We start from the raw sequence: 15850 nt of genomic DNA, 5'->3' as shown, positions 1-15850 counted from the left end.
AAGAGTCTCCATCCCTTGCCTCCAACACGATGTTGTTCTGTACCTCCGGATCTTCCTCTAGCCACGCCCAGGCCTGGCCATTGCGGTTCTCAGATTGGAGATTTTACCGTACAGCTGTTTGTCTTTTCCCTAGTGGGCTCTCGCTGGAAGCTAGCAGACTGTCACGTGGCTGCCACATGCTGCCTGTACCTCTCTTGTCCTTGACGGTCTAGGTTGTAGCTCTCTGTTAGGTCCAGTGCTATCTAATATGTTTTGAGTACTTGCTGTGTACCTGAGACCGCTTTGTCGTGTATATATGACCTATTTCTGTTTTGTTCTCGTGGTTGCCTTTTAAGGTTACGCTCCTCACTTTACACATGGGAAAATGGAGCTGTGAGGCAGCACTTGACTTATGTAAAGTCTCGTGATGAATGGGTGGAATTGCAGCCGAACAACCATGTCTGCTTGGTTGTTCAGACTCCGAGCGACAACTTTGTTTCATTGTCCTTGGCTCATGAGAAAATTATATAACTAGCTGAGTGTGCTAGCGCATGCCTTTAATCCCAGGCCTGAGGAGGACAGAAGCAAGCAGATCTCTGAGTTCAAGACCAGCCAAGGCCACACAGGGAGACCCTGTCTCAAACAAACAAACAAACAAACAAACAAACAAAAGTTCAAAAAGTAAAGGAGTGGGGAAGAGAGAAAATTATATAACTGAAGTGAAGCCTTGGTCCCTCCCCAAGGCCAGTTAGTAGTGTCCTTCACTGTAATCGCTACTTAGGTATAAAGAACAGGTATAAAGAACTCCTTAGCTCCGAGTGCCCAATATCACTGTGACGTAGATCCCCCTGCCGACCTCCGACAGTATTTTTATATGGTAAACAGTGCTTTGTTCCCATTTAATATTGGCAGAGAAGGGGGGGCCCAGGACAGTACACTCTCCTTGGTCACACAAAGAATACATAATGCCACTAAGATTAGAACTAGGGCTAGGACTGCTTCCCAGCCCAGGGCTGTGACCACTGTCCCTGTGGCATGCAGGTGCAACCCCAGGGGCACCTCTCTGGGCTTGAGTTTCTCCTGCCATCAAACAGGTGAAAGACATGTTAGCAATGGTGGGAACTCGTGTGTGCTGGGAACTGGTGCTTCTGATCTTTAAGGAGCAAACTCTGCGTGTGGATTGGGATGAAGAGAACTTAGCCCCCTTCCCAGTGGTGTTAGGAAAGAGAGAGAGCTCTTAATGAAGACTTCCTGACAACTGGGTCTCTCCTGGGCTTCCCTCCATGCGGGATATCATGATAGGATCGTTTGCAAGGCTGTTCCCCTCTGGAGCAGCCTCTTGCCTGACCTCTTGACCTGTCCTGTGGTGTGGACATCACCCTCCTGGCACTTACTTCTTCACAGCCCCAGGAAGGTGCAGTTGGTGCCTGGTGCCCATGGCTGTGCTTATTAGCACATCACCATGGCCTTTGTTAGTGATTAGCAGGAGCTGTGGGGGAGCTCTACCAACCGCAGAGTCGACTCCCCTTCACCACTCTTTCCCTGCAGTCACACTTCAGTTGGCTTGGGAAAGGAGAAGCGGCTTCCTCCTGTCATGCTCTCATCAGCACACCAGAGGCCACAGCTGGAAAGCTGAACTGTCCTTTAGAGTTTACAGTAGATGTGGAAGGATGATGACAGTGAGGTGCTAGAGAAGGGCATGTGTCTGGTGACACTGGGAAAGGTGAGTCAGCTTGTCCGTTGTCCCCAGCTGCTTATTGACAGCCCTGAGATTACAGCTAAGTCTCGGAAACCCTGTGACCCGTTATTTCCTGCCGGCGTTGAAAGTCAGATCCACTTTGAAAGTAAACTTTTCTATACTGGGCAGTCCCTCTATTAAATGACATTATCAGGCCATCACTAACGCAGTGGACAAAATCCTGACCCATTCATCATTTCAAACCTTTAGCACCTTCCACATAGATGTCCACATAGAAATATATCCATGCTTCAGCTTGCAGTCATTTGATAACTCTAAACTAAAGGTACATTTTATTTTACTTTATTTTATTTTGCATGTATGGGGCATGCGGAGGCCAGAGGTCAACCTTGATACTGTTTGTCGGGCGCTACCCAGCTTGTTTTTTGAAACTTGCTTAGGCTAGAAGAGTTGGCCAGCAAGCCCTAGGGAGACATCTGTCTCCATCTCCCCAGCGCTGGAATTAATTATAAACTTGGGCCACCATGCCTCATGCTCACACTCTTTTTCTCTCTTCTACCCCGTGTGTGTGTGTGTGTGTGTGTGTGTGTGTGTGTGTGTGTGTGTGTGTGTGTGTTCTGGGAATCGAACTCGGGCCCCTCACGCTGATGGGCAAACTCTTTACCCGCTGAGCTATCTCCTTAGCTCCTTACTGGGATACTTATAAGGAAGACATTAAAGAAACATGGTGCTCTGCTCTGTTTCTGTTAGGATTCTGAGGTAGTTGAGGTCAACATTAAGGCACTGCAGTTTATTGCTGTGGCAGATGAGAATTATAAAATTCATTGCACGACTGACTTCGTGGAAGTCAATTCCCTGGAACTCAGGAGTACTTGGAAGACAAATCCCCAGTGCCCAGAAGATGGTGAAGTGGGAATCCACAGAGTGGAGGCAAGGGGTGGCGGCCCAGTAGCCAAGCCTTCTTTGACAGAGTGCGCCCTCACTCTTTTTCCTCCTTCTCGTCACTGGCCACGTCATCTTCTCTCTGTCTCATGTGGACCTTGCTTTCCTTTGTGCTTTTGTTCTCTGCTTTCCTTGCTCATCTGCTGGCTCTTAAATCATCTCTACAAGATGGAAAGGAGAGGGAACTTTGCCCGGGGCAATGAAACTCAGAATAGCAACAACAGTTACCAAGTCAACTTTAGGATCTGACTGATCCAACCATGTTTTCTGTGTATACAGCCCTGAAAAGAGGTCCCGAGTTCATACAGCCACCCAGAAACAGGCTCACTTAGACTGGGAAGATGAAAATGGTACTAAAAATGGCTTTTCTGTGGACCAGTCAAGTACGGGAATCAGCATCACTTAATTTCTGTCTTCCTAAAGCAGGGTGCCCTATGCTCACAGAGAACAGTGTTATTTTCATTGCAGCACTTTATCAAATACTGAAACCTGCTCTGTTGAAGCCCACATTGAGCATGATGAGGAGAATAGCTATTCATTGCATCTTGACTTGGTTTGTGTGTTAGGGTGAGGAGTGTCCTGGCCTGGGAGAGGGCTTCTATCAAGTGCACAGAGAGATGGTTTAAAGAAATACTGTGCGGCGGGATCAGAGGCATACGGTTCCGAGGTAGCTTCCCTTCCACGCCTGTTTTCACACAATTGCCTGTAATTGGCACTTCCAACGAGTGTCGGTGCTCTCCATCTGCAGCTGAGAGCCACTCGGATGCTACATAATCCTTTCCAGCTCTGAAAACATCAAAGCAGCCATATTCAAGCTAATCTTGATAACCACGAGGCCACACATGCTTTGAGCTGCTCAGCGAAATTGGCTGTCGGGCAGGACAACTTGGTCTGTGTGCCATCCACCACTTTCAAGGGATTATGTAAAACTAAGCTGGATTTGTACAAAAATCCTGCAGCATAACGGTGCTCTCTCTCTCTCTCTCTCTCTCTCTCTCTCTCTCTCTCTCTCTCTCTCAATCTAGCAAATCCCAGAGAGTGGCCAGATCTCTGAAAGCTGGAAAAGGCTGTCTTCCTAATAGTCCACTTTCTGGCTCCCCTGAATGCCTGTAATCTTTAAACCTCCACTTTGAGCTCCAAATGTCATGAGATCTGGGCAGCTGCTTCCATGTGACCCAGAAGACCTAGAGTATTCACGGAAACCCCTGAAAGAGCTCATTTTAAAGCTTCTCTTTCACCAGGCTCTGCCTCTTAGGTTCGGACGTGGCGTGCTGTCAAGTCTCAGCGCTTATGACTCCTGCATTTCAGGGCAGCGAACAGAACCAGCTTTCTTGCCTAAGACCCACCGAGTGGGGTTAGCCTGCAGAAAAGAACCCACTGGACTGTGCAGAGAGTAGCTGTGAGCGGATCAGCCCCTGCTGGCTGCCTTCCGGTCATTTACTCCTAAGGTCCTCTTCTAACGTGCTCTAAGAAGACTTCTCAGTGGTGACAAAGGGACAGTCCTGTAGGTCAAGGGGCATCTGGACTCAACATTGTCATTGACGAGTAGTGTTAGGAGCCTCCTAGCCCCCTTTGACCTCCAGAGTGGTGAATGGAAAGGACAGTCCTTTATGTGTGTAGTCATTCTGCAGAGCGGCCAGGCCAGTTTCAGGGTCCCAGGTCACCTCCACAAGAACACTGGGCTTTTCGTCAGACATGCTACCATGACCTTTTTTTTTATTGTGAATGGAGATGTCGCCTTTATTTTAAGAAGACTAAGAGGAGCTGAAATGAAGCCATTTGACACCAACTGTGTATTCAGCAGCTTCTAGGAGGAAGCCGTTTGGCTAGCTCAGAGCTGAGAGGCACCCACCCTTATGGGTTTTCCTCTTATGCTATGGAAAGGAGACATGTGGCTATCGCCCTTTTGACCCTAGGACAGATAAAGAAAAAGAGATTCTCTTAGGTTCTTCACACTTCTGCTATTGATTAAAAAAAAAAAAAAATCTAGCCTATCATGAGCATCATGAGCTACCTTTTTCTTAATTACCATTTGATGCAAGGAATTTTATAATAAGAATGAAGGTTTTTATTTTTTATTGTATTAGTGTGTGCGTGTGTGTGTGTGTGTGTGTGTATGTGTGTGTGTACATGAACACACACGCTGATATACATGTGGATGTCAGCAGTTTGCAGGAGTTGGTTCTCTCCTTTGACAGAGTAGGTCCTCACGATTAAACTCAGAACATCCCCACTGAGCAAAGACAAGGTCTGGCTGTATAACCCAGGCTGGCTTTGAATTCCTAATCCCCCTGCCTCTACCTCTCAGGCACTGGGATTACAGGAATATCTGGTGCTCCACCTATCAGAATAAAGCATTTCTTGCACACCACTGTACGGGGGCCCTGTGGGAGTACTAGCTTGCATATCCTCACAGGTCAGTCCTCTGTGCAGTGCTTGAGGTGCATTGAGACACACGTGCTACTAACTCACATCCCAAGTGAGCTAAATGGGAAAACGGTAGTAAGGGGAGGATACAACTTGCCCCTTCCAGCTTGGGGGAAGGCAAGACCGGTAACCCATAGTCGGCACTTTCTACATTTTCAGGGGAATCAGATAGAGCGCAGAGTCAGTTGTTGGTTCTAGAAAATGCACTGAAATTTAAAAGTCCCGTATGTATTCGATGTTAAAACCAGCACTCTTCCTTACAGCCATTTTGGGCTTCTAAACAGCTGAACCTCTAGATGTACCTGCACCTTTGTTCTTGCTGAATAGAGAACAGAGAGCCCAAGCCTGAGGCTTGAAGTGCTCAGTTCTGAGGGTATCCACTGGAGTAATAAAAGTCCTCCTGATTGCCTAGAAGCCCCCCGCCCCCACATTGGGCTCTCAGAGCAAGACGTTAAGTAGCAGAACAAAAGCAAGGGAGGAGCCGTACCATGTCCCAGAATGTCATTGCTCAAACCAGGACCCTGGAGCTTGACCCCTATTTTCTTTTAGTAGTTTTATGGCTTCAACCCTCAAGCCTTTAACCTATTTGAGTTCATTTCTGCATATGGTACAAGGTGGGAGTCTAGTTTCACTCTACGGCCTGTGAATGACCAGTTTTCCTAATACCTTTTATTGAAGAGAGTCTACCTCTGTGTGCACTCGGTGGGCACACCGGGGTAGGCAGTGTCTTCGAGAAAGGCTAGGAAAAGGCGTGCCTCTACTCTCTGCTGGCCACCATGGGTGTGTGTGGATGCCAGTATTCAGCTGGCTCTGTGGTCACCCTTGCCTCCTCTCCCCCACAGAGCCCTGTCTGTGGGAGCTCCTAGGAAAACCTGCCCTTTGAAGTAAAGAGGGCTGAGTACCTCCTAGTTGGATGGGCTCATCAAACTTGTGATAGTGGGTGGTGAAAGATTCTCAAGGATCAGAACTACTCCTACACTAGAAAGGACAAAGGACAAATGAGGCCAAGAAGTCCGGTTCTAAGTCCAGAATTGGAACACTTGACTCTGGCACTTGTCTTCCGCTGATGACTGCTTCAGAACTGTGGTGACATAGTTGCTATTTCCAGAGCATGCATACGTCTGAGAAACCCTGGCTTTTTTTTCACCCCATTCCTTCTCTGGCTGCCTAGGTTTCTGGCCACCTTGCTGTGTCCTCAGCTATGCTAACCTTGTTGTGTCCTTGGAGTCTGTGCATCCTTCACTCTTTCTTTTCCTTCTTCCTTCCCAGAGTCAAGCTATGAGAATCGTACGGACAGTGGGGCAGGCCTTTGAGGTCTGCCACAAGCTGAGCCTGCAGCACACACAGCAGAATGCAGATGGCCAGGAAGATGGGGAGAGCGAGAGGAACAGTGACGGCTCAGGAGACCCAGGTAGGCACCACAGCTGCAGAGGGAGAGGACACAGTATGGGCTGGTGAACCCTCCCCAAAGAGCCAGGCTCTTACGTTACCTAAAACTAATTTCCATAATTTCACCATGACATCAATTTCAGTTTCTTCTTTTGTTCTCTTTTTGTTTGTTTTGGCTTTGAGACGAATTCTTGCAGTGTAGCACAGGCTGACCTTGAACTTGAGATCTTCCTGCTTCAGCTTCCTACACGAGAGATAGTGTTAATCAATTCCAGGAATAACCAGTCAGAAATCATATCTACTATAATTTCTTCTATAGAAAGTCCATTAAAATGACAATTTGACAAAGATAAGTTATTTAAGAATAGATTACGTATTCTGTTTGAAAAACAGAAGGACATAACAGTATTGACTGTAAAACCCGCACATCATAAACATGAATTCCATGTTTTACATGGCACAGATTTCTAACAGCAAAGGCAACATCTAGGGAACCTTTGGTACTCACATACTACATTATTCAAAATGGTGAAAATGGTACTCAAAGGAAAATACAAAGGTTCAGTTATTTGCATTAGTAGATGAGATATCAATTAGATGAATTAAGCATTCGGATCAAAGAGTTCAAAAACCAAGGTGGAGCAGAGGCAGGAGAATCATGAGTTCCAGACCAGTTTATTTTATAGGTTTTTTGTCTCAAAAACAAATAAAAAAGAGTTAGAAAAATCACAAAAATAAGTCTTATAGTTAAATAGCAGTATCGCCATGTGTTTGGGTAGACAGACTCTTAGTTTGTGTTATAGCTACAAAGCTACATTTAATAGCACTTAGTCATGTGAAAGTTCTCCTCTTCTAAGTGTCTGCTTTCGAAAAATATCTCGTAGTGTGTGCCTTGGAGTCACATTGTAATTGCATGAGCTGATATATTTTAAAAGGCCAAGTCTGATACCTAGGACATAGAAAGCACTGGACACACCTTAGCTGTTACTGTTTGAGCACAAAAGTGCAAAAATTGTAAAAACAAAAGTAGAAAATTTCTAGAAAACATGAGTAACAGAGAACCGACTTTTTATATTTGAAAAAATATTCATCTATATGTGAACAGGTAACACTGTATCACTGTAAAGTACCTGAACAGCTCAAAACAGGAGGTCAGAGCCTGAGCCAGGCACATGTGCTAATTTATTACAGAATCCCTGGGGAGAATAATGTGTGAATACCTATGAAACTCAAAAATCTATATTTCTTTGACTCCTAAATTATCCTCAGACATAAGATGTCTAAGCCTGTATTCTAAAGATAGATCCATACATGTGAAATGATGAACATTCTGTATTGTTACATAAGTGAAGAATCAGTTATAAAACCAAAGGGTTATAAAAGGCCTAAGTTTCTCTCTCTCTCTCTCTCTCTCTCTCTCTCTCTCTGTCTCTCTCTCTCTCTCTTTCTCTTTTTTTAATGAGTCTCACTATGTGGCTCTGGCTGTCCTGGAACTTGCTATATAGACCAGACTGACCTGAGACTTACAAAGACCTGCCTGCCCCTGTCTCCACTGCCCCTCTGCCTCTGCTTCTGCCTCTGCCTCCTAATGAAAGGTGTATACCAACATTTAATTAAACTGGCTATGAAGTCACACTTAAATACAAGTAGTGAACTGTTTGCACCGCGAGTAGAAACAATGAACCAGTTGTCTGTGAAATGATATAAAGCTGTCTTAAGATACCCTGTTCACTTTTTGAAAATCCGGTTCTAGAACTGTGGCTATGCTTGCTACCAATTACATTTTATTATAAGAACATAGGAATAGTTACCGGTATATACATGGGTTTATGTGTGTGCTTCATGTGTGTGCATATACAAGCTTACTACGCATAGAATCTTTACAGCGTGATGCACAAGACAGTGGAAACACGGATCCTTCTGTAAAAGGGAGCTAGATGGCTGAGGCGGCAGGAAGATTTACTCCCCACTGTATTTACAACTTTTCTACCCTGGACATACATTAGGACAACCTGACATTTCATCTAGTGCCCCATTTCTGTGTGACCACAGGGAGCCGCCATGCTTTTTGCTTGTACCAACCGATGACGCCCTCTGGCTAATGCAGGCATCACAGTGATCTTGACTAATAAAAATGATCACTAGAAAGAGCCTTGTGTTTTCCTGTGTGTCCTGGACCACTTGTGGCTTATAGTGGGCCAAGGTACTAATGTAAAGTTAAAACCTTTACACCTCTGTGTACTTAGGGACTGGGGTTACAGGTAGACTTTGGCAAACACTTCCCACGCCTCTGTAGCTATGAGTGGAGAACACAGATACAGAACGGGTACCGTTCCTGGCCTCTCCTGGATGCCCAGTGAGGCCTATGCCAGACCACTTTGTGCAGAGAAAGGAAGCTGTCTGCTCGCTTCTGCGCTGTAAGATGCTATAGACTGCTGGCTGAGGAGATGGATTTCTTGCCTGTCAGCACTCCTTCTGTATTTGTGACTGTGAAGGTATGTGCATGCACATGTGTGTGCGTGTGTATGTGTATGCTCTGTACATATGTATGGAGGTGAAAGGCCAATCTTCGGTGCCGTTCATGTGTATGTATATGCTCTGTACATATGTATGGAGGTGAAAGGCCAATCTTCGGTGCCGTTCACTTTTTTGTTGTTTGGAGACAAGTTCTCTCACTGGGCTTACCACCTAGGCTGTGGTGTTGGCCAGCAAGCCTCAGGGATCTCCCTGTATCCTTCTCAATGCTGGGAGTACAAGTGCGTGCGCACACACACACACACACACACACACACACACACACACACACAGCCTGGTTTTTTTCCACGTGGATTCTGGGGACCAAACTCCATTCTTGCAAGCACCGAATAGACTGAGCCATATCCCCAGTCTCTATCAAAACTTCTTGCCAATTCCCCGCCACCTTGTCAGTGGAGGGTGGCAGCCCAAATCTCAAGAGTTTGCAACCCCACACTCACCTGTATACAGATACACAAAGAGATTACAACAAGAAAGTAAAGGACCCTGTGTCTGGTGAAGCCGTTTACTCCTAGAGTAGAAGGGGCTAGACGCAGGATGGTACCCAGAAACAGAGCATCTGAAGACCTTCATTTTGACATAAGTCCTGTCTGAAGCTTAAGGGGTTGGTATAATTTCCAAGTGGCTAATCAGCTCTGTCCCTCAGCCGCTGGCCAGGGACGTCAGGCTGTCCCCAGGCTGGCCCGTTTATGAGACCTGCCAGTGGTCTCTCTTAGAGGCAACTCTAAGAAGTGGGTCTTATTTTCTGCTGTAGAAACAGTGCTCTGCTGTCAGCGCCAGGCCCTGCAGCTGTCTGCTGGGAGAGTTGATGGGATTTCCTGGCATGCTGAGGAGGAGACTCCGGGTGATCCATGGTGTTCTCGATTGGGATCACTATTCTTTTGCTTTCAGTCTTATTTCCCTCCCATGTACCCCACAGGCTTTCCTTCCTGCTCTGGGCATTTCATGTACCTTCCAGCCATTGTTAATGCTGTACCCTCTGCCAGGTGGCCGAGTGTCCCCTTCATGCAGACTTCCTCCTCATCCTGTACTCCCTTTTTCTCCTCTGGGAAGCCGGCTTTCCAGCTCTTGCTCTCCCCTTCTTTTCCCTTCCTCTTTCTGCGGTATTCCTCCATCCTCATCACTCCTGGATGATGCCACTGGCATCAACCCTCAGCCGTCTGTGTACCAGGCAGAGAATGCCCTCTATCTATAATGGGCTGTGGGTCCTGGGAACATAGGGAGCTCCTAACACAACAGATACTTGTTGAAGAAACAGATGCTTGTGCGGCCAGTGACAGCAGGCCTATTAGTCCCTGTCACCAGTCATCTGTAAAATGCTTACTCTATGCCGAGTGTCCAGATGAAGAGATTTCAACAGGAGTTACTTTTAAGAAACCTCCTTGATGAGAAACGATGACACTTGGGCTGGGGGAATTAATAGGATTGAGGTGATAAACACGCAGAGAGAGCTCAGAGGGCTGAACTGAGTTTTGCTGAGAAGAGTCTAGCGTGATCACTCCCTTCTGGATGTAATATAAAAGTCAGCAACACTCACCTACCCTCCAGTCATAATGAGCACCACTACTTTTAATTCAGGGTCTCTTTATGTAGCCCCGTCTATCCTAGAACTTTCTATGTATACCAGGCTGGTATACATCAAACTCACAGAGATCCACCTACCTCTGCCTCCCAAGGGCTAGGATTAGAAGCATGCACCACCACACCTGGCCTATTCTATTGCCTTTTTAGAGACAATTTTTTTTTAGTTCACATTAATACACATGAGATGTCGGCTGCAGAGCATTTTCCATATACCTTAAAGAGGGTGTAATTATGGAGTTGGTGTTCCACAGGTAGTATCGGGTCCAGGAACCTGGCTCGTTTTTATCATCGTGACATAAACTGGCATCACCTGGGAAGAGTAACCTGCATCAGATTGCGCTGTGGGGCATTTTCTTGATTTCCTTGTTTAATGGTTGATGTGGGAAGGTCCAACCCACTGTGGCAGTGCAGCCCTGGGCAGGTGGTCTCTGGTTGTATAAGACAGCACGCTGCCAAATGGTAGTGGTGGCGCATGCTGTTAATTCCAGCACTTGGGAGGCAGAGGCTGGCAGATCTCTGAGTTCGAGGCCAGCCTGGTCTATAGAGCGAGTTCTGGGACAGCCAGGGCTACACAGAGAAATCTTATCTTGAAAAACCAGAGAGACAGACAGACAGGCAGGCAGAGACAAAGAGAGAACACACTTAGGAGGCCAGTAAACAGTGCTCTTGCATGGTTCCTGTCTGCTTCTACTTGAGTTCCTGCCTTGGCTTCCCATGGTGATTGAGATATGTAAGTGCAACAAACCTTGTCCTCCCCAAATTGCTTTTGTTCCTGGTGTTTGTGACAGCAATAGAAAGCAAACTAATATACCTAGCATGCTTTCTTCAAGGTTTAAGATGTCAGAGATTCGTCAACTGTGTCTTTTCAAGGTCAGCTGAGCTTGAGTTGGCACACTCAAAGTCATGCAGGCATCCCCGGGTGAGGGAGGGAGGCAGGCATCTGCTGCTACAGACGAGGATGTGGCCTTGGAGTAACGTGAGGGGAGAAGTGTGCATGACATTTCATTTGTGTGTTTATATTACTGTGTGGATGACTGTGTGTTGTGTGACTTTCCCTGCAGGGACAGAAACAAATGTTTATTCAGCCCAGATGGGAACCTGACCACAAAGAGCAATTACACCCAAGACTGGTTTAGTAAACCAATGAGTTTATTGGGATTCCTGGCAGGAGCGTGGTTGACTTAAAGAAAGCTGCATCCCCAAGAAGACCACCCCAGTTCCACTGAGAAGTCTTCTGTCCCCAGCGATCAAAAATAGCTTGAAATAGCCACGTAGAAATCTCTTCCCACCTCCCCATCTCTGTGTGTGTGTGTTTAATGGGAGGTTCATTTTAAGTCAGTTTCTTGTCAGTTTTACATGACAAGAAGCCTGGTAAATCAATGATTGGCAGTTTGGACCCCCAGGGAAGGGTGAGTTTGCGCCTGAAGGCCGTCTGCTGGTGGAATTCCCTCTTCTTCATGGAGACTAGCCTTTGTTCTGTTTGAAATTTCTTCTCCATAGATGAGCGTACTCAAGTACAGCGTCTGCCGATTTAAATATTACTTGCAACTGCAAAAGAAACTTCAAAGCAACCTCTAGAATCCATGTTCGGCAGTAGCCTGGGTTCTGTGGTGGCCTGGCCCTTTAGCAGCGGCTGTTGGCTGTTACAGAAGTGAGGTGCTGAGAGGTCACTGGAGTGGCCAGCTTGCTACAGAAGGCAGTTGGGCTTTCATTGCGGCCCTACCCTTGAGCTCTCAGGGATCTCCAGCAAACTGCACACCGTTGGATGCTGGTTCTCTTTCGAGGCGCTGAGAGAGTTCGGGGAAATGAACCCAGGGTCTGGTAGGTAGCACGCTCCCAGTGCTAGCAGTGTAGCTAGGGGTCTGCATATAGCACACATGCACACAGGAATGGACAGGGAGGTCTCTGACGGTCACAACACGTATGAGTGATTGACCCAGCTTGCCTGCGGCTGTGACGCTGAGTTTACTTAAGTGCCAGCAGTTGGTACCATCTGGATCTGGGCTTGGGACCCTTTCTTCTTCAGGAAGGTTGCTCAGTGCCTTCTCCTGGACACTTCCTTTACACCTCCAGCGTACCTTCTGGGTGTGTATAAACTGCTGGCAACATGTGTTCTCTTTTCCCATCTGTTTTCCCCAGAAGGATTTTCCTCTGAAAGTCCAGAGGAAAACGGATGGTTTCCTGTGGGGGATCTGCCTTCCGTGTTCGGGAGCATTTCTTTGAATGCAGTGTTTATCTTTCCAGTGGAGCCCTGCTTAGGATGGCATGGCAGGCCCTTTATTGTACAGAGGAAAGTTATTTACACTTGGAGATTGCCAAGGGCAAGGGCTGGAGGCTCCCCTGGTTTCTTTGATGCCAGTGCTTTCTCTTCTGGCACTCAACAGGGGTTCTCATGTCATTATTCACCTGCACCCCTGTGTCTCCCCTCTCCTCCCCTGCCCTCCGCCTGTCCTTCTTCTCTCCCTCATTCTTCTCCTGCTCCCCATGCTATTGGGCGGGTGGGTGGGGTATGTCTTTTGTATCTTTTGGCAACAGCTGCCCTTGGCTGTTCCCTGAGGCTCAGAGCAAGGTGGGGGCCACACCGCTCTCAAGGCCTCACTGCCTGTTTGCAAAGCATACCCCCTTTCAGAATCCTCCTGGAGAGGGTTTCCCGGGAGAGATCCTGTCTCCTTGGCACTACGCCTTCTCCCATGTAGCAACTGTCCAGCATGTGTGTGCATTGGGAGATCTCTGGAGGGGCTTATTCAAAAGAAAACCTGCTAGGGGCCAGCAGTAGAGCTCAGCAGGTAAAGATGCACGCTGCCAAGGCTGACATCTTCAGTTCGATCCCTGGAACGCACATCGCAGGAGAGTCACGGTTCATCCATGCAATCTTCTCACCTACATAGGTGCACCATGGTACACACTACCCCGTATGCATAAACACACATGAATAAGTGAATGCAATAGAAATAAGTGAGAAGCTGGGCATGGGGACGACACACACACTTATAATCCTAGCAGTCAAGGAGGCTGGCCCAGGAAGAGTGCAACGAGTTTAAAGCCAGCTTCGAAAAACCAAACATATGTACATATATGTATTCATGCATACGTAATTCCTGTGTGTGTTTTGCAAGAATGCCTAGTCTACTCCAAGCAAATAAGTCTGTATTTTAGTAGCGAGCCCCCAAGCCCTAAGTCAGAGCTGCCCCCATCATATCTGCAACGTTGTGTCCTTCTATCTTCTCCCATCTCTTTTCATCCATGGGAACCACCATTATATCCTCTATTTCTGTCGGCCTGACTTCAGTTTTAGACTCGGATTTCCATTCTTTCTCCTCTGTCTCTACTATCTGCTCTCAAGTGTCCCCTGCAGACCTGTCTTCTACCTTTTCTGTAAGTGTTCAAGTTTCTCCTGGAGGTGGTCCCTGGGGTCTTTTCTGACTTGGGCTTATGGCTTCAGGCTGAAACTTTCTTGATCTCCCCATCCGAATGCTTCATCTGCTGAGTCCTGAGCTCCTGTCTGCTGGTTTACCAAGGATCAGAATTGCCCTAGCAGGCTGCAGTCAGGATGAAGCTCCTGGAGCAGCTAGGAGGAAAACCAAGCATACTGTTGACTTGTAAATAAAATTAAAAAAAAAAAAAAAAAAACCTTAACCAAAACCCACCAACCCCTAAGCAACAATCCCTGAAAAACTCCACCCCCAAGAATCCCTATATAAAGCCTGCTCAGTTCCCTGCCCCTTCTCTCCCAATAAACGTCCTGTGTGAGATTTGTTGTACATTGTGACCCTGTGGTGTTCCTTGGTTCCTGACTGCCAGGATACCTTTCCCTTCAGAGCTGTAACCCTTCCAGGAGGAAATCTTCCCCTCCAGAACTGTACCACCTCCATTAAGGAAGCCTTTCCCCTCAGGGATGCAGCCTTCCCCGTCAGAGCTGTAACACTCACACACTTGTTCTGAAAGGCAGATACATGCCTGACAACTCACTGTCTGGACTAGCTCCATCATGAGGGAAACAGCACTCTATGCACCCTGCCTTCACCGTCCCGCTCTATCCTGCTGCTTGATCTCTAAAATGACTGACAAGCTGTATTTGAAGGCAATAGTGGCAAGCCTAGAGCACCACGGTGGCACGTGGCTGTACTTGCAGCACTCAGGAAGCAGAGACGGGAAGAGAGGCATAGGTTTGAGGCCAGCCTTGGCTAGGAGTGAGGTCTGGGCTATCCTGAGCTACAGAGGGAAGCCCCATCTCAAAACAACAAAACACAGTGATGAAACCTAGTCCCAAATAGAGGGTAAGGAAATATTCTCTGCGGACCTAAGAGAGTAAGTGCCAGGCTGAGCAACTGAGCCCTGAGCTGGGCTGAGGTAGAGATGACAGTCCTTTTCTTCTAGAGTCTCTGCAACTGGGTGGTAGAAATGTACCATGCCGTGGAGCTGGAGCTGTTGCTTCCAGCTTGAGGAAATGTTCATTTGTTTCTGAACTTAAGGATGATACTGAACAGAAGTATCAGCATGGGTTGAAAGGCATATCCGTGTCTCGAACAAAAGGATGTATGAGATGTTAGGGAACCCGTGGCCTGCCTGGGCTTGACTGACTGAGAACTAACGTGGTAAAGAGGGATGTTGTTTTACATGTCATGGTTCCCTTCCCTGTTGTCCCTGCAGGCCGCCAGCTCACTGGCGCCGAGAGGGCCTCCACGGCCACCGCAGAGGAGACGGACATTGATGCTGTGGAGGTCCCACTCCCTGGAAATGATATCCTAGAGTTCAGCCGCGGCGTGACTGATCTGGATGCCGTAGGGAAGGAAGGAGGCTCCCACTTAGACGCGACGGTACGTTGTCCGGTGCCTCTGAGAGTACAGTGTCACAGCTGGAGCTTTAGGCCAGCAGTTGCCTCCGTGGCTCCCGCTGCTGCGGCTTCACAGTGACAGAGCTAGGGGTGTTGCCCTGCCTCCTAGAGGAGTCTGACTCTCACAGATTCAGGGTCCACATGCCAGCCCTGACATGTGTGAGGGTGGTGTGGAGTTCATTCCTGAGGTGTGCCGCCCACCGGGGAGCTCATCAATGCTCTGTCCCTTTTCCACATACATCTTCTTGTATTTGTGGGGGGCTCATGCAGAAGTCCCATGTGCTTTAGGTAATCACATGACTTAGCTTTAAAAAAAAAATGTCTGCTTGAGCCCTCTCACCTTGTCTAGTGGTTGTGTGCCTTCAAACCCCTTGGCTAATAGGCCTGTTAAAACTGGAAATAAGCTCGCTGCATGTTAGAAACTGAGACCACATTAAGGCAGACCTTATGTCACCTCCAGC

At 47.5% G+C, this 15850-nt stretch overlaps 1 protein-coding gene across 6 annotated transcripts in view; it reads left to right on the top strand.

Annotated features, from left to right (window-relative positions):
• The window catches only part of Nos1ap (nitric oxide synthase 1 adaptor protein), a 287498-nt gene that overhangs the window by 243018 nt on the left and 28630 nt on the right, over positions 1-15850 (top strand). For all 6 annotated transcript variants that reach the window (XM_060364643.1, XM_060364644.1, XM_021640625.2 and 3 more), the window contains exons 6-7: positions 6317-6458; positions 15206-15372. In XM_060364643.1, coding sequence (XP_060220626.1) covers positions 6317-6458; positions 15206-15372 — 309 coding nt within the window. The remainder of the gene's footprint in view (positions 1-6316; positions 6459-15205; positions 15373-15850) is intronic.

Source organism: Meriones unguiculatus, chromosome 11 (genome assembly GCF_030254825.1).
Source record: "Meriones unguiculatus strain TT.TT164.6M chromosome 11, Bangor_MerUng_6.1, whole genome shotgun sequence".
In the NCBI taxonomy this organism is placed as follows: domain Eukaryota; kingdom Metazoa; phylum Chordata; class Mammalia; order Rodentia; family Muridae; genus Meriones; species Meriones unguiculatus.
Note: the sequence above shows the minus strand (reverse complement) of the source record. Positions and strands in the feature narration are given on the sequence as shown.